This window comes from Zootoca vivipara, chromosome 1 (assembly GCF_965207765.1).
Source record: "Zootoca vivipara chromosome 1, rZooViv2.hap1.1, whole genome shotgun sequence".
Classification (NCBI taxonomy): domain Eukaryota; kingdom Metazoa; phylum Chordata; class Lepidosauria; order Squamata; family Lacertidae; genus Zootoca; species Zootoca vivipara.
Window position 1 is genome coordinate 90,600,494 of NC_142582.1, and position 18,503 is coordinate 90,618,996.

General features: G+C 43.8%; 2 protein-coding genes across 18 annotated transcripts in view; one reads left to right on the top strand and one right to left on the bottom strand.

Moving 5' to 3' along the window:
- The window catches only part of PAPLN (papilin, proteoglycan like sulfated glycoprotein), a 55,372-nt gene extending 45,103 nt beyond the window's left edge, over positions 1-10,269 (top strand). For both annotated transcript variants that reach the window (XM_035112829.3, XM_035112838.3), the window contains 7 exons: positions 256-380; positions 1,785-1,926; positions 3,102-3,239; positions 4,625-4,752; positions 6,505-6,613; positions 6,900-7,075; positions 8,769-10,269. In XM_035112829.3, coding sequence (XP_034968720.2) covers positions 256-380; positions 1,785-1,926; positions 3,102-3,239; positions 4,625-4,752; positions 6,505-6,613; positions 6,900-7,075; positions 8,769-8,917 — 967 coding nt within the window. In that variant the 3' untranslated portion in view covers positions 8,918-10,269. The remainder of the gene's footprint in view (positions 1-255; positions 381-1,784; positions 1,927-3,101; positions 3,240-4,624; positions 4,753-6,504; positions 6,614-6,899; positions 7,076-8,768) is intronic.
- A 3,936-nt stretch (positions 10,270-14,205) lies between these two features.
- The window catches only part of NUMB (NUMB endocytic adaptor protein), a 59,036-nt gene continuing 54,738 nt past the window's right edge, over positions 14,206-18,503 (bottom strand). For all 16 annotated transcript variants that reach the window (XM_088654711.1, XM_088654669.1, XM_088654693.1 and 13 more), the window contains one exon: positions 14,206-16,209. In XM_088654711.1, the coding sequence (XP_088510837.1) occupies positions 15,497-16,209 (713 nt within the window). In that variant the 3' untranslated portion in view covers positions 14,206-15,496. The remainder of the gene's footprint in view (positions 16,210-18,503) is intronic.

The window sequence follows — 18,503 nt, forward strand, 5'->3', positions numbered from 1 at the left end:
CATGTCATAAAAATGAAGCACCTCCCCCCCCCACGTGTGTGTCTTTTCTTGCACTATTCACTGGGCCCCGCCTACTCAACTACTAGAAATACTGATCAGAAGTCCACCCATCATTTAAGATTTCACCAGGCACTGCCCCAGTAGAGAAATAAATAAAAAGTTACTGTTAACAGGCATTGAGTGCCAACAGCATTTGCTGCTGCTTTATAGCTCGTCTTCAATATATGTCAAATGCTCTTATTTCTCCTCCTGCAGGCATACCTACCAGTCTGACAGTTCCTTGGTGATCAGCCAGCTCAGAGCCGAGGATGCTGGGACCTACATGTGCAAAATTTCGAATGGGAGGATAGAGCACAGGAAGATTGTACTGAGGATCAAAGGTGATGCATTGTTTCTGTTTTAATACTTGAGCTACCTTTGTCCATTTTGTCAATCAAAACAGCCCGGCATAAGGAAAACGCCAACTTTGTAATAATCATCTGTTTGGTATAATAAAAATGTTGTATCTCCTGAAATGAATGGCCGTGGGCAACATAGGCCTATTAATTTTGAATGGATCTACTCTGAGTAAAAGTTAGTTTAATAAAACCCTATGATGTCAGGTCTTTTCCATCCATTGGTAATTCCTCCTACTTGCCTCTGTTGGTTGAATGAGCAACCTCCTTTCTATTCCAGCCCTGTCTGCTCTGCGGTGGTAGGTCTTTGAGGGAATTGTGTGGCAATGTCCCTCCCTCCCCGTGAGAATAAAGACACTCGACACATCAGACAGATTTAAATGGGCGAAAAGGCCACAACTTTATTGGTTACTGATGTTGAGCGGTATTGGCTTAGGTATTGGACCCTAACCGTCTATGTCCGACTCCAACCTGTGTGTTGGACGTCCGTGAAGAGTTAACCACCAGTAAGGAGCCCAGTGATGTACATCAACTGGAACTCCTCTTGTGATCACCGTTAGGGGTGTGCCTTAAGGCCATAACCTCCCCAGGCTTCAGACCAGGCCATGCCCCCGGAATAAGTGAACCAATGCAGCTAGTGAGCGGGGTGAAAGAGGGTGTACCCTTCACCTGTTTAAAGGAAGCAGGACACGCCCCCCGGGGGACAGGATTGGTCGGCCCTCGAATGATGTGGGTGGGAACCCCCCAATCGCTCAGGGGCTGAGCTCTCAGCCCCTGCGTGCGTGATCGGGTCGGGACGCCCACAACTCCACCTCCGACGCAAGTGCAGAAGTGGTTTTCTGCTCCATCATAATTTTGCAATGTATTTTGTAAGCAAGGTCTCTGATTTTCCTTTCCATTCACCTCTAATTTAGCCATGTTGGGAGGAGCTGCACTTTTCAATTTCTAGTAGGAATTGGGCTGTTGCCTGAGCCAGGGCACATTTAAACTCTGGCCTCATAAATGAGGGGAGGTCTTTGTACATTCAAGGGCCCAGTTGGGTAGTGTTTTGCATAGAGCATACAGAGTTACTGGACCTTGCGTGATGGGCATTTCACTCCAGGCAAGATTGTCTGCTAGAGAGTGCGAGCAATACACATACTCCGGATTGGGTTACAATTTTATAGTGGGCTCCCCTCTTAAACTGTTCCTGCTGGCAGGGGAAAGCATTCTTTTACAATTAGCACTGGGGTGAGAAACAAACAGGTAAACAACAGGTTTCCGATGGCTGTTATAAAGGAAGTGAGCAGATAGATACGGTAGTTGGTTCGGATATGTGAAGTCAGCTGCTGATTTTTGTGTGGGATCTTATGACACAGGGCAATCTTATTCAGAATTCTCTCTCCCTAGAAATCCCTGGATCTGATGTTTCACAGAGAGCGGGGAACCAGCTGATTCATGGTCAAAATCACCAGCACAGAGCATTTGTTTCAGGACTTAGTACTGGGCAATCACATGACTCTCCTGTCAACCTTCCTCAGACAACATACAGGTAAAGCTTATTATACCTCTGTTCTCCACAGTGTGTCAAACCAGGCTGTGGCCCTTAAGCACTGTGGGCAGGCAAAAGAACTATTTCGAGAAGCTGCGGGGTATGAAATCACAGCTATATTGCAACTCATCTCAGGAATATTCACAGCAACCACCTTGCGGGGGGGTGGGATGACGACAGCTTGTTGCTGTCATGTTTAGAAGTCCACCCCATAATTTTTTTACAAGTGTTAACATTCCAGAATCTGGATCGGGGCCAGTAGGACTCCTGCTCTTTCCCCACAAGCAAGACTTGGCCCAAAACTTTTGCCACTCCCAATCTCCTGTCAGTTGTGGTGGGGGTTGAAGAAACCTTAGTCCACTGTTTCCGTAATGGCCATAGTCGTAGCTGCAGTCACTCCACCCTGAGTCATCTGGATGGATGGTGGCAGTTCTTGCCAGTTGCTGCTGTCTGCACCTTCCAGAACAAAAGGAGTGGTTCTCGACAGGCTATTATTTATTTGATGAATTTCTAACCTTCCCCTTCAGGACACATTGCTTTCTCAAAGCAGTTTACCAAAATAAAGCTGCCGTCCTAATTCATGCAGTTCCTATTTTCTCTCTCTAGCCGGCTGATAGTTCAAGCAGTTGGGAGTGTCTAGCATGGGAGGGGAATGGGAATAAGATGGCCTCTTGGTACTTTTCTGGTAAGCCTTGGGGTTCTTTATCTTTGGAGTGATAGGAGTGGCTAGTGAAGATCCTCAAATAGCTACATGGTGAAACAGTAATGTTCCACTGAAATTCCTCCAGCCCTTTGTAGAAATCAAGAAACAGAACCAGGCAGGCTGAGGCTACAGGGATGCCACTGAAAAGAACATTCTGTTACAGTGGATTCTTGTGGCTGAAGGCATTTCTGTAGGCTTTCAGCCAAGAGAATACTTAAGGAAGATTTGTTTATACAAGCCCACATTTTGTAAAGCACTGGCCTAGTTGGTTTGCAGCTTCTGTCCTAAGTGCAGCCTCTGCAGTAATCCATTCATGCTCAACTCAAGATGAGGAGCTGCTGGATTGTGTGTGTGTGTGTGTGTTTGCACAGGTGCCGTTCACAAGAGAAAGGTTCTGATTACATTACACAGATTCAAAATGCAGAGCTGGAACGCTGCTATTTCTTGGACACCTTGTAAATTTGTTTTCCAGGTTAAAAATGTATAAGAATGAACCCTCAATTGTTAATGCCAATATCGGGGAGCGAGTCAGATTGCCTTGCCGTGTAGAGGCTTTGCCTTCTGTAACCATTGAGTGGCAGAAAGACGGACAGCCCATCTCCTCTCCAAGGTAAGCTACAACTAATGTGTTTCTACTTTCCCATCTTCTTCTTTCTATGCCAGGGGTACACAGCAAAAACCACTCTGAGCAATAGGGCCACATTGTTAGGTTAATTATGGACAAGCATTTGTTACAATTTTTACTGTTTTTAAAGGCGCATCCTCTGCTAACTTACATTTTCACTTAATGCCCTATTGTAGGCACTCTTTGTGACATTATAGCTTTTCACATTCATCTGAGGCCAGACCCCATTTCTCTGATGCCAACCCCCCAGGTCATTCTCCATCCTCAGTTTTAATTTTAGCACAACCTTATCCGAGCAACCCCCTTCTCTTTGTGTTTCCCCACCCAAAGTCTTAATTACAACTCCCATTTTGTAGCTACCTACTATTTTCCCTTCAGCCTGTGACTCCTTTCAGAATTTCTGAAAGCTAGTTCTCTCCTGTCCTGAGGGCAAGATGGGTCCTTAGGTAGCCTGGTGGCAGTGTTGGGGGGAGGCCACCTCAGCTGTAACTCTGGGAACTAGATGGCAGGGAGTTCTCCTCCCTTCAGGGCAAGATGGTCCTTGCATAGCCTTGTGGTGGAGGCTGGGGAAGTAGAGGTCACCTCCATCAAGAAGGCTGCCCTTACAGAGTACATACCTGCTCCGCTTACCCCACGTTTAGCGACTTACTCGGTCCTTATTCCGGTTCATCCAATTCATTGCCAAATTCACTGAAATGATGTGACAAAACTGTTGTGACCACTTAACCAAAATTGGTTCTTGTGACAACCGAGGACTTAAAATTCTTCAAAGTCGTTACACAGTAATTGACAGCAAAAGTAGTAGTAGTGGTAGTAGTTGTTGTTATTATTATTATTATTATTATTATTATTATTATTATTATTATTACTACTGTATTTATTATTATACCCCACCCAACTGGCTGAGTTTCCCCAGCCACCCTGTGTGGCTTACAGCACACATAAAAACATAGTAAAACAGCAAACATTAAAAACTTCCCAATAGAGGGCTGCCTTCAGATGTCTTCTAAAAGTTGTGTAATTCTTTATCTCCTTGACATCTGTCTGAAGGGAGGGCGTTCCACAGGGAGGGTGCCACTACTGAGAAGACCCTCTGCCTGGTTCCAAGTTTGAGTTCAAAAGGATGAACTTGAAGAGAGACTGCTGCTCTTTGGTTGTTGTTCACTTTGCAGCAGTCAGACAGGATTGACAGCTGATCCTCAGAGGTCGCAAACAAGTTTTGAGAGAGAGATGTGGAGGCACAATAAGGGTAACTGCATTCAGACTATGCTTCGAGCAATGCAATCTCTCTCAAAAAAGTCATTGAGTCAGATGCAAATAAATTCCTTCTCATTAAGACTCAAAGTCACTATTCTTCCCTTGCTTTCCAGGCACAGACAGCAGTCTGACGGTGCCTTAGTTATCAGTCGTCTTGCCTCTGAAGATGCTGGCTTCTTTACCTGCATTGCTTCCAATGGCCGGGATCAGGATCAGCGAAGAGTCCAGATCATACCTAGAGGTACTAAAAAGCAAAGGAAGATAGATCTTGCTTTGATATTAAGGGGAGACTAGGGTGAACTTGCACAGGAGGTAAATGGAAATGCTCAGTTTGTGCTGCTGCTGTTAAACCAAGCATCCGGCCAACCAACAATGCTGAGAGCCAATACGCACCTACAACCAATCTGGAGTGGGAGATATTTGTGTGTTTCAAACAACGGGTTCCTTCGTATTTGGGTTATCTGAAATAGTTTGAAAATAAGAGGGAGTTGCAGTGATGTGTTTTTAAAAAACCAACCCCAAACTGAGCCACTCACAGAAAGCTGCCTTATAAAGTTCTGCTTCAAGCAGCCAACAACATATTTATTAGTACTTGTGGGCCCCTCCAGGTGAGCATTCATCCTGATCTGCTTGCACAAATCAGGTTTGATTATATCCAGCCATTATGGACCATTTGTTCTGATTTGTTTGCAGGGCGGTTATATGACAATAAACATTCATTCTATTTTGCTTGTGGAGTGTTGTACACACATTCCCATCAGTAATTCATTCATCTCACACTTTCCAAGGCATTTCCCTATCACTTTCCAAGCTGCAAAAGGTTTGATACACTTTAAAAAAACGTATTTGTTTTGCTAGGGCAACAGAGCTCTTTAAACCACTTTAAGTGAACAAACCTGAAGTTCTGGTGTGCCATTGAATCACTCCCACACAATACTGACGCGCTGGAGGTGCCCAAATTTAGCTTCATCATTAGTAGCACCAAGTACTTGGTGTTAGAGCACATGCTTTTGCATGTAAAAAGGTCCCAGGCTCTGTCCCTGCATCTAAGGCTGGAACAGATTTCCATCAGAAACCCTGGAGAGCTGCTGCTGGTCAGTGTAGACCCAAGGTCACCAATGTGGCCCTCTTCCAGACTTCCCCTGGTGCCCACAAAGCCTTTGAGCATTCCCCCCCCCCCCGCTCACTAACCCTTTCATATTGAGATGGTGAAGGGGATTACCTTTCTCTTCCACTGCCACCATTCATAGCTGCCAAGTCTCCTGCTGAAAAATGCAGGATCAGCAGCAGGACGGCACCTGAAGTTGCTTCTATGCATGTCCTGACGTGTAACCAGAGGGGATGGTGCCCACAGTATATTTCAAATGTGCCCGTGGGCCAAAAGGAAGTTAGCATCTCCTGGTGTAGACAAGAGTGGTCTGACTCTACATAAGGCAGTTTGACTGCAGAGCAAAAGCAGCCCTCCTGGTTTAATGAGTTAAGGTCTCTCAAATTAGATGGGAGGCTAGAAGACCACACAAAATTCATAAGTTTTTTTTGTGTGTGGGGTGGAGACTAGGGCAGCTTTGGCAGTTTAAACTTTCAAACTAGTTTAAATCTTCAACTCTATGGAACTCTGGGAACAAGTAATACTGTGACTGAACAAAGTCGTTGGCTTTTTGTTTTTTTGTTTGCTAAGACCAGAGTTCATATTTTGCTGTTAAAAAAGAGCCTTGAAGAAAGAGGCATTTTAACTATAGGTTGATGGTTACATCATAAGGTTTCTGGACAAAGGATCCTGTTGTGGAAAATGGCGCTGAGATTCCTTTCCCACACTTTACAGTAGGCTAGTGTCCAGCTCAAGAGGCCAAGTTCATGCAAGCAGCAGAGCTTTGGGTAGTTAGTCAGCACTGGGTATTCAGAGCTCGGCATTCACAGCACCGTTCCTGAAGGAATTGGCTTGGCCCCCTGCGTGGACTCTTCCTGGGATTGACAATACCCTTTTCCTCCTCAGGGGAGCTGAGAATCACTGGCCTGCTGCCCAGCCTCTCTGTGTCAGAGGGGGAGACTGCTCAGCTTCAATGTGTTGTGACAGGCAACAATGTGAACATAAGATGGTCAAGGTAAAAAAAGGAAAAACTGAGCTGCAGAATTTACCTTCCCTCCCTTTCCCCTTCAATTCCAGTGAGACATGAATTGGCAAGCAAAAACTTGTATTACCACAGCAATGGTGAATCCAGGTTTACGTTAGTCTTCAAGCCCAACTCAGCTGTTGAGAATGTGGTCTCTGTTCATGTAGCTTGTTAAAACATTTGTGTGCCTGCCTTCGTTTCCTTCCACTGGGGTCTGCAGTAGGTGAGAGACCTCTCTCTTTCAAAGTGCAAAACGAAGGCATTTCTTTCTGTTCAGGAATGGAGTTCCCGTGAGAGCTGATGGCCATCATGTCCAGACGTCCCAGGATGGAAGCCTATTCATAAATAATGTGCAGGCAGGTGACGAGGGGTCCTACACCTGCAATGCCTACAGTGGCAGTAATTCTGTCAGTGCTAGTACAGAGCTGAAACTTATCCAGAAGAGGCCAGAAGGTATGTTAGCTCTACAGCCTTTCCAGCTAAGCCTCCACAGTTGTAGAGTTCCATTCTGAATACTATGAGCACATGCTAACCACTCTCTTAGGCAGGCATCCCCAAACTGCGGCCCTCCAGATGTTTTGGGCTACAACTCCCATGATCCCTAGCTAACAGGACCAGCGGTCAGGGAAGATGATAATTGTAGTAAAAAACATCTGGAGGGCCAAAGTTTGGGGATGCCTGCTTTTAGGCCTCAGGTAAATGTATCTCCCAGTAGGATCAGGTTCCCCTTGGAGCAGACTTGTGGGGTTCCTAATTTACATTTCAGATGCCTGTCCTGTTTAATTTTCTCCTTTAAACACAACTGCCCTGATCGGTTTTACCATTATTTTTCTGCTTTAAGTTAAGCAATAACTAGTATGGCTGAAACTGAATTTTCATGTTCAGTAGCAGTAGTCCTGTGCAATACCACTTGCTAGGAGGCCAAAATAACCAAGATAACACTGTTATCTTTAATGCCCTGAGGCTTTTGACCTTAGGCCAGCATGAACATTCACAATGCACACAATGGCACCAGTAGGAAATGAATTCTGCTGCATTCCCATTTGGGGGGGGGGGATAGGACCAGTAGGTAATGACTACCTTGTTCCACTTCTTTATAAAGTATAACTATATTTCTTGGGGTTTGGGTCAAATAGGACAGTAAACATGTTTAGTAGCTGGAGAAAAATGTTATTTGTACATTAACAAATGAGCTTGTACGTTACAAACTATAGACCTGCCTAATCCCAAACCACTGTGTTAAATGGGACTTGTTTGTTGAATCATGCCCATAGTTTCCCCCTCAGTGGAAATGCTGCACAAAGGCTTCCACTAGCTCAATGCCGCCGCCCCCCCAAATGCACCGCTAAACTTGGCTCCAGAGGGGGTGTTGGGAGAACACCTAGAGTAGCAAATGGAACCATCTCCTTAGGTTCAACAATTTTAGTGCTACAGGGGTGGTATTCAACTTACGTTTTACATAGTGCAATGGGCTTGAGTAAAACTTAGTTGATTACCACCATATACCACTAAAATTGCTAAACCTTATTTTGAAAATGAAACAAAATGTTGCATGTATAGAAGTGGAGAAGGGGAAAAATACAAGGTCAAGTTCATTCAGTTTCAGTTATTAAAAGCTAAGGGCTGGACTAATTTCAACCTGCCCTTATACTAGGTAACAACTGCTTGGTGATTCTCAGACTGAAGCACTTACATACCACAGCTTTCCAAACTGTGTGTCATGACACATTAGTGTGTCGGCTGCAGTGTGTGTGTAAGTGTGTCACACGAACACTCCCTGTGCTCCTCCCAGGGCTGGAAAGGGATTAGTTTAACCTCCAGTTCGATATAAAACTGAATTACTGTGTCATGAAATGACGCATGCCTACAAAGTGTGTCACCAACATGAAAAGTTTGGAAAGCTCTGGCCTAGGGGATAGTTTCTTACTAAAAATGACAACTGCTAAGACCGTGAGCGATCAACCAGACCTTATTGCTCATTTCTGCCTTTGAATATCTCCTAAGCTATGGATTCTTATCACATTTGTTCTAGGTCCAGAACACAGAATGTACTCTAGCCTATAGTACAGGAAGTAAATTCTTCTGTAGTCTTAGATGATTGCATGAAACTGTGTTCAAGTCCTTTTCTCTCTTCTTTCTCCTGCAGTACCTGCACGCCTCCCTTTGGACCCAAGCAGGGAATGTGTTGACCAACCACACCTTGCCAACTGTGACCTGATTATACAGGCTCAACTCTGCAATAATGAGTATTACTCTAGCTTTTGCTGTGCCAGCTGTTCTCACCACCAGGGCTGAACCTCATTTTCCCCTAATGTGGTCCTGCTCCAGAAGAAGAAAGTTTATGATCTACAGTCCTGATTGCTTGAGAAATTCCATATTTGTTTACTCATGCACACACACACACACACACACGGAAGTGGAGAGAATAGGTAGCAGTAGCCAAATTTCTATCTTTTCAGCTTTCTGTGGTGTTTTGCAACACAAACACTGGATTGCCCAACAGCTGGCTGACCTACCCATTCAAGGAAATAATAAAGGACTGTTTTTCTAACATAGTTTAACAAGCAACATGGACAAGAGTCAAAAAGCAAGGAAGAAAGGTTTTCTTCCTTCGGGCTGATTAATGATAACAAGCAGCACTCACCTTTAAAGTAGACTAAAACACAAAAAATAAATTACAGAAAGCCACTGAGCTCACATTTCTGTGGAAAGTTGGCAGGTTGACAGTCAGTTTTTCCCATATGGTTATCACAAGTGTCCTACAATCACTCAACCCTTTCCAACTTTAAAGAGTCGCAATTGGACCAATGGATTTGTTTCACTACAGATACAGACAGCTGTAATGAAGAGGTACTGGCAGCATGCAAACAATGCTTAGTATTAGAGCTGCAAAGGAGTTGCTGAAATGAAGAACTATAGGAATTTGGATTGGGTCTTGCACTTCCGATACCCCTGAGAAAATAAGGCTGCACTTCTGTAGCCATTTTCCTGGGACTAAGCCCCTCTGAACACGGGGGGGGGGGGGGACTTAATTCCAAGTAAATATGCACAGGGTTGTACTCCAAATCTCCTGAAGAACAACGTAAGAGACTGTTGTGAAGTTCTGGGATTCTTCATGCATACCAGTGCCAGAGTATATGGGATAGCTCTGTTTCTTCTCAGAAAAATTACTCTCAGATCACAACTTGAACGTGTAACATCTAAGGATGACCACTGATGCCAAGAAAGGTCATGTTGGGTAAGGGAAGCTCTTACATCAAGGCCACAAAGCAGTCAAATTTATTGATCTCTAGGAATTGCTACTGCAGTATAAACAAATTATGCAAACAGGGATGGGATCCCAAACCACAGGCAAAAGGAAAAAAAAACCCTCTACGTTCTGTATCCCAGTAATCTGGGCAAGTCACTTAGTTGTGAGAACCCAAAGGTAAAAAGTCTACATGTCATGTGGAAGGAATGGGAGGAAGCACCATGGTTCTTAATCAGAGGAAAAACTATGCCTACAAGTTAAACTTTAATAATAACAATATACATAAATTTCCTTTTCACAGCCTTTAACAGAAAACGCATGTATACTTTTCTACATTGGCATTCGGTTCAATCCACTACTACCAGATGTACTTATAAAGTAAAGCCATGATTTACCACCCAGTAGTCCTCTTTGCTAACCTTTAGGGGCACCTTTTCATTAGTCTGATTTTGTTTTATTTCAATAGTCTGCAAACAAGCATAGTGGCCTACAGTGCAACAGTCCTGGAATAATTTCAAGGCCTTTGGTTCCCAAACTATCCAAGCCGAAGAACCACTTCAAAATTGCCGAGTTTCTTGATGGCTCATTTAATGATTTTTCTGCCTGCTGTAGCAATTGTAATACACCAAGCTAGATGTGGTATGATTTTTCATTGTGTATTGATTTTTTAAATTTTATTTCCTGCTTATTGCATTTTATTGTGTTACCATTTGAATTCTGTCATACAATAAAATGCAATATAATATAAAATAAAAAGAACACAATGAAAAATCAATATGAATATTTACTGTGGTAGATGCGCCCCCTCCCCTCTTAAATGGCAGACACACTGCAGGCCACCTGAATGAAGCTTGTGGACCACCAGTGGTATGCAGACCACAATTTAGGAGCCACTATTACGCTGTGGGTTAAACCACTGAGCCTAGGGCTTGCTGATCAGAAGGTCAGCGGTTCGAATCCCTGTGATGAGGTGAGCTCCCGTTGCTCGGTCCCAGCTCCTGCCAACCTAGCAGTTCGAAAGCACGTCAAAATGCAAGTAGATAAATAGGAACCGCTACAGCGGGAAGGTAAACGGCGTTTCCATGTGCTGCTCTGGTTTGCCAGAAGCGGCTTTGTCATGCTGGCCACATGACCTGGAAGCTATATGCCGGCTCCCTTGGCCAATAATGCGAGATGAGCGCGCAACCCCAGAGTCGGTCACAACTGGACCTAATGGTCAGGGGTCCCTTTACCTTTTTATACTAGGCTATGGCAGGCTACGTGAATGGCTTCTAGCTTAAGACTGCTCCTATGCTCTGCTAAAGCTGTACTGAATTTAAAAGGAGAAAAAGGCAGCCTTGTTGGGTTTGTGCAGCTGTCATATCCCTCCTTGTTCAGGCTGACCCCGGAGGGCAGCCTGCAGTAAAGTTTTCGACTGAAGAGTTATCCACATGCAAACTGTAACACAGTTTATGGGGACACTTGGCATGAACAACTTTCACATTCTATCTACTATAGTTTAAAGCATAACAGCCTCTTGGTTGATAAAATGTCAACTTCCCTTCATCCAATGCTTTCATGGAAGAAACGTTTTAACGCACCACCACCACTTGCTCTTGAAATGGCCTGCATTTTCCCATTTGCAAAGCACATGAATGCACACAGTAAATCACAGTTCCAGGATCACTGTATTATAACTGCAACTGCAATAACATCTGCCTTAAAGCCTGCTTGCATGGAGATCCCACACAGCCAAGCACTAGAGCTGTGCTCTTTCAAGACCCTAGGATGGAAAGAATTCTGCGCAAAACTACCCACACATAAAAGGGTCAATAGACTCTTCCAAGATTATAGGAAAACCCAAGTCTAGCCAGAAACTATAACTCCAGTATGTCACTCAATGGAGCAATTTGTAGGAAAACTAACGAAGCAGCCCCCAGATCTACTGATAGGTGTTTTTTTTTTTAATGCAACAGCATTTGAACACAACAAGCATTTAGTGTGACAACTGACACCATCCTGGGCTTAGGGACAGATTAACTTTATGGGTAGCTTCTCTTTCCAAAACACCCAGATATCTAATTTCAGAAATACTGGAATGAGCAGCATCTGTGAAAGGATGCACCAGTTGGGATATCATCACCACACAATTCTGCAAGTGCATTTATTTGTGTAGCCAAATGCAAAAGAGGTGGAACTTGTTCAGGGGAACTATGCAAAAGAACAAAAGTCTTTAAGAAAAACCCTAAAGGAAGCAAAACCCACCCAGACAGCCCAGTGTGGACCGAGCATATTCTGCAATCGTGGAATGCTAATGGAGCAGAATGTGTGGGCATGTGCAAGAAAATGAATACTAGACTTCAGTAACCTAGAGTACAACATACCTTGACAGCACAATCCTATACATCTCTAGGAAGCATATCCCATTGAGTTCTTACTCCCAGGTAAATAGGTTTACAATTGAAGCCTGTACCGGGCAGGAGTGCTCCACACAGCAACTTTCGTTTTTTCAGGTCGCACTACTTTTCAATTTCAAATAGCTGAAGGCTGATATAGAGGAACCAAACTGTTGTGAGCTGCAGGGCTATGAACAGTTAAAAATCGGCCACTGTAGAAGAGTGAAAGAAAAATGCATTGGCATTTTATCTCAGAGATTAGTGTTCATAAGTCAGCCTTTGTTCTCAGCATCATCTGACTACCCAATGGGAACAGCTTCACTTAAGACTGTTGAGAACATGGGTCCATTGCTCCTCTAAAAAAGCAGCATCTACAACGCAGGCAATGTTTAGATGACAGAAACTATATGATCAATGCATATTGCCTGCCACTGAACAGCTGAGTGCTATGGGAACAATTATGTCACAAGTTTTTTTCCCCAACTGAAAAACACAGGTGCAGGCAAACTCAGTGCTTACATATTTTCAATGCAGCAAGGATATGATAGTTTAGATTTCCTTGAAATGGTTTGTATTCAGAATTTGTTTCCTGTGGAAGAGGGAAGGCACACTCAAAAGATTTACCATATAAAAACCAGACAAGGAAATATATATTTATCCAATCTAAAATTTAAAAAAGAATCCTATGCAATTCACAGGAATTTTATAGAACTGAAACAATGAAAATACAATTCTCAGGAAAGACACGCTGGGATTTAGCAGCGCAATGCTCCATCTGCACCACAATGGATGGTAATCTTGATGCAGATGCACAGGCACCCTGTATTTGCAGCTTTAAAAACATTGGGGGGCATTCCAGGTCTGGCTTCTCACAGCAGGGAAATGGAGTCAGCTCTGTATTAATGCTTTATAAAATGATGGCACAGGTTCCTGAAATGGCAGAACGTGTAGTTTTGCTATGATTTTAAAAAATGCTGAAGGAGTACTCCAATGTTTTGATTCTAACAGCTGGGTAGCATATATAGCTGAGGGAATTGCTTTTTGGACTGTGTTCCTAAAATGCTGAGGAGTTGCATCCAAATTCATGGACACTTAGTAACTGCCTATTTACTGTACAAACTTGCAAAAGCACCTTATGGAAATCCTTGCCTAATTACTTGAGGCTTTGTGCAAAAGTTCTATGGTTAACAACAGATTGTGTAGTTGGTGGCAGCTTTGTTAGAGTGTGTTTATACTTTCAGAACTCATGACTAGAATAAGAGAAAGTGTTGGGATGGATTTGTACATAGGTGCAATAGAGTATGTTCCAAATTCACATAATGAAGCATGTATTTACACTTGATGTAGTTCTATTTGAGTATAGGGACTCATGCTTTTTATTTCTTTTTTACTGAATCTTGGAAAGTCAAAATAGCCTAATAATCACCAACTGTTTTCCAGTGACAATTGTGTAGTCGGGCAGAGTCCTGAATTATGGATGATGCCAGTTATCACAGACCATGCCAAATCATTTTCATGCTGCAGCAACAAACAGCTCTATCCCTGCAAATGGATCAGTTCTGGAATGACAGGAATATGAATGATAAATCTGCATAGGAAGGCACAGAATGCTCTCCAGGGTTACCTCTGAGTAGTGTGCAGGAAGAACTACTAAACAGAAGAGAGACTGCCATATACAGTAGTGTGGGATCAGAAGCAGGTACATAAAGAACCATATTCCTCAAATGCAACACACAGAAACCTAGTGACAGCTCTCACATCATTCAAGAACTCCAAATAAAGCAAGAGCAAACCAAGTGTTCAAAAGTCTAAGTTCTAGTTTTCAAGTAATCCGTTTCATACGGAAATGCAAATGGCAGTGGCAGCCTGCTACATCAGGCATGCACCAGATGAATTCAAATTCAAGGAAGTACAGACACTGCAGGAAAAGGACAAGGAAACCTGCTCAAAAAGCTGCATTATCTACTACCAACATTTATTTCTGTTAAAGCAGATTATAAATCAGTACAAATATATAACTTACGTTTGCTTGTAAGGCCAAGTTTTACGAGTAAAATTAAAAATGAGATGGATTTTCATGATTTGCTGAAGGAAGAACATGGAATAGCTGCAGTCTAGCCACAAGCTTTTACATAGAACAGTGAGAAAAAGCTTTTTTTAAAAAAATAAAAAATAAAATCTAAACTCTATTCAATGCACATAAAATGGGTTCCTAAGTAGACCTGATTGTAGATATGATTATAGTCAACTTACCACAGTAGTATTAAAACAGATTCAAGACAAGGAAACTGCAGCAGTATATGAAAAAAACCTATATGTACTCCAATATGATCTAGTTTGAATTCTTTTAAAAAAAGATATCGAATTTACCCATTGTTTTTAAACCAAGACAATACTGCTCTTAAAACTATTCTACTGTGATTTTTTTTTTGAATTGGTCATGATTCATGATTGTTGTTGCAATATGCTACTTACAATGATAGGACAAGAACAAGCTAATAACTCTGCTCCCCATTCTACTCTCATATTACTGACTGTAAGAATCAGTGATAAATCAATCTTATGTACAATTTTACATCCAACCCCCTTTTATACCTTTGGCAAGATTACTTACAACTCATTCAGCTTTTATTACCTAGAACTATTTAAAATAATCTAAAATGCATAAAAATAAAGATTTTGGCTTTATTTTATATATAATAATTATTGTGTTACTCAAAATGGAAGCTCATCCTTTTCCACAGACGGCATATGCTAAGCAGCTCTCACTTCTTCCCATTCCCCAGCTGAGCTTGTATCCGCCTGGCTACTCCTCTCTCTTTCCCCCCGCTCAGAGGAATGGCTCACTCACAGGAAGGTAGACAAGACACCTCCTGAAGATAGTGGCGGCTAATTTGCTTCTCATCTTACGAGGTCTTCTGAAGTTCTGTGCGAGGAAAGGGCTTCAGGGCTCATTTCCCTTCTTCAGCCCTTTTGAGGTTTCCTTTGCCATTGAAGCTCCCAAGCAGGAATGCAAGAGGCCCAGGGACATTTCCTAGATTTCCCAATAGTTGTGTGGTTGGGGCTTGGAGCGTCTCCCCCCACCCCAATTGTTCCCTCTCTATATGCCCACTGATTCCATGGGGACACCAGCAATGGCGCATATGCTGCTCACTCGTCCCCTCTTGCCCCCTTGTATCCCCCTTCCTTCCACCCAATCCAATTCCAACACACATACAGACAGACTTAAGTACAAAGCCACAGGACTGCTTAAAGTTCAATCTCAAAGGTTTTCTGCAATTCGCTCGAGAAAGGGTTAGTTGGAGATGGGTTGGTGCGCTGCTTCGATTTGCTTTCCAGCGCCGCCCACTGCGCTTCAAATGGATCAACCTGCTGGGCAGCTGCAGGCGGCAGTACATGCTTGTCCTCTGCGGGCCATTTGGCAGCGTCCACACCGTTGAAAGCAGCCGACCCGTTGAGCTGCTGGGGAGGAGGTTTGAAAAAAGGACTGGCAGTAGCACTGTTAGTTTCGTACTGGGGCAATGTCTGCTGCTTTATAAGACTAGGTGACTGGTGAGAGTGGGATCCTTGAGTGTGGCTTGCCGTACCAAATACGTTTGCTACCATCTGGGAAGGGGTGATTCCAACCACTGGCACGCTTGGGGCGGAATAGGGCATTCCGTTTGCTACAGCGTATGGCTGAGCTGGGATAAACGCTGGTTGCATGGGCTGGACCACACCGACAGGCACAGGCTGAGATGCAATGAAGGTGCTGCCTGGAAAAGCTGAGGCTGCTTGAGAAGCCACAGGAGGAGGAGGAGGAGGAAGGAGTGGCTGGGGAGCTGGGGGTGGCTGCGGCTGCTGGGACCGGACAGTTTTGGACACCTCTTCCAACCAGCGGTCTGCCTCGGAGGGAGTACGTCTGTGGTTTGCCTGGAACAGATTCGGTGAGGCAGCTCCTGAGTTGGTACTCCACTCGGAACCTATGAAGGAAAACAGACGTTAAGGTAAGATCTCAGCAAGGGATATGCTTCATCCTGTTTCTAATCACTGCTGCTTGATAAAGGATCTAACAGAGACCTTGAAGAAGTTCCAGTTTCCAATTATAATTGGATCAGGCTGGTCAGTTTCATAACAGCAGTTGAGATCACTAAAACTAATGTGAACTTGCACTTGTTCCTACTGGAGTTATGCCTGAAGACAAACTTTACAACATCCAGTCCCACTTTCAACGTAAGAGAAAATATTTACACCCATTTAGTTTCAGTAGAATAGCTCCTCATTCTAAAGCTCAGTAAAGGAAAAGTGCAAGCCGTGGTAACTAGGGGTTGTGATTTATTTATTTATTGGCTCCAGGAGCCAGAACTTAGAAATAGGCCAACTCTGGAAGGTAGATGGGGGCTATCCTCCTGTCAGTCACATGGCATCACAATTGACAGATGGATTGCCCCTTCCATCGGTCAAATTACAGGTGGGAGAAACTGCTGCAAAGAGCACCCAATTGCTCTCCTGAGTCCAGCACTAATCGGGATCACCCCTTCCTCCAATAGAAGGAGCGAACATGCTTACCACTGAGTTTGGGTGCACCTGCAGGCAGCTCTCTGATATGCTTGACTCAGAATAATCAGATGACTGATGCTCAACACTGGGTCTCGGGCTCTCCACAGCTAGTTGTCAGGTACTATGGGTGGGGTATGACCTGCCCAAAACAGCATTGTGGACCAAATGGGGAAACCTAGAGGGCCAAGATTGGCCCGCAGATGGTAGATTCCCCACCTGCCCTAGGCCAAATGAAATGCTAATAAGGGAAGGCTAGTATAGTACATGCCATCCCAAGCAGGCACAGGGGAATCTATGCACCCCACTTTGGAATCAGGGAGACGGCCAAACATGATGTGCAATGGCCCAATCACCAATTACAAGCCTGTGTGTGTGATATCTGTACTGACTGCTAAATAAATAAACTCTATGACTCAGAATTCACCATTTGCAAAACTGGCGTGATAGTTTGAAACTGTACTTACTGACAGCTTGTTGCTTTCGTTCTTTCCCTTCCTTCACTTATACTCCTTGCTTATGCTTTCTACGCAATTCAGTCTGTTAACCTCTGTCTAATTGCTCTGTAATATTCAATACTTAACATTTCAGTTTCTTTTAAGTTGTTTTTAACTTAATACTTCTTTTCTGGATCATGCCTTATTCCCACCCTCTTCTCTGCAAAGGCTAAACCCCAGCCGCCTCCTCTATTGAGTTTCAAATCTGAAAAGGCATGTTACTACTGTCCAACAATCCCCAACTTAAGCAGATTTTGATGCTTCACCTTGGAGCTGCTTCTGGGTCTTTTCTTCCAACTACCAGTATTTATTTTCATTAATTTTGTTACATTTATATCCTGCCTTCCTTTCATCGTGAGCCCAAGGCAGTGTTTATCTGGTTCCTAGGCCGTTATCCATCCAGGCACTGACCAGACCCAGGCCTGCTTATCTTCGGCAAGGTGGTGGCCTCATGCGCCATCAGATGAGAAGCTATAGCTCAGTGGTAAAACTTGTATGCTTTGTTCCATAAAGCATGAAGTTCTGCCCCTGCCTTCTGGCTTACAGAACCTCAGATAGCATTGTAGGGTTCTGAATGGCCTCTGCTTCAAATCCAGTCCTGCTGGATCAGACCAAAGGACCCCCCCCAGTCTCACAGAGGCCAACCAGATGCCTATGGAAAGCCTACAACCAGGTTCTGAGTGCAACAGTGCTCTCCCCATGTGTTATTCCCAGAAAGTGTTATTCAGAGGCACACTGCCTTCAACAGTGGAGGCAGTATATCTGAACATATATTGACCAAAAAAAGGGTGTACAAATTTGGCTTGGCTCAGTAGTCAGCCCATCACTGGACTTCACCACTGATTCTTCACTTTGCCCAAGTCCTCTACGCATGCCAGAGGATTCTGGGTAGGTCACATGTTGCTCTGTGGTTTAGAGAAGGAGCAGCACAAGTCTTATGCTGCTTCTACGTGCTCCAAAAATGCTTCAACACTGATCTGTGCAATAGGAATCTCATGTTGCACTGAGCAACAGGTGTTTTAGCCAACCAAAGTACAGTGTGAAAAAGACACTTCCCATAAGTTCTGTGCATGGAGAACTTCAGGGAGGGACCTTTGTGCTCATGAGCATCATGCCTTGCTAAAGGTCTGAGCTACTTGCCCATGGTAAGCAGAAATGTGGAGGTCCAGCAAGACATAACTGGTACAAACAGCCTGTGGCTTTCCACTGCAGCAAGGTACAAC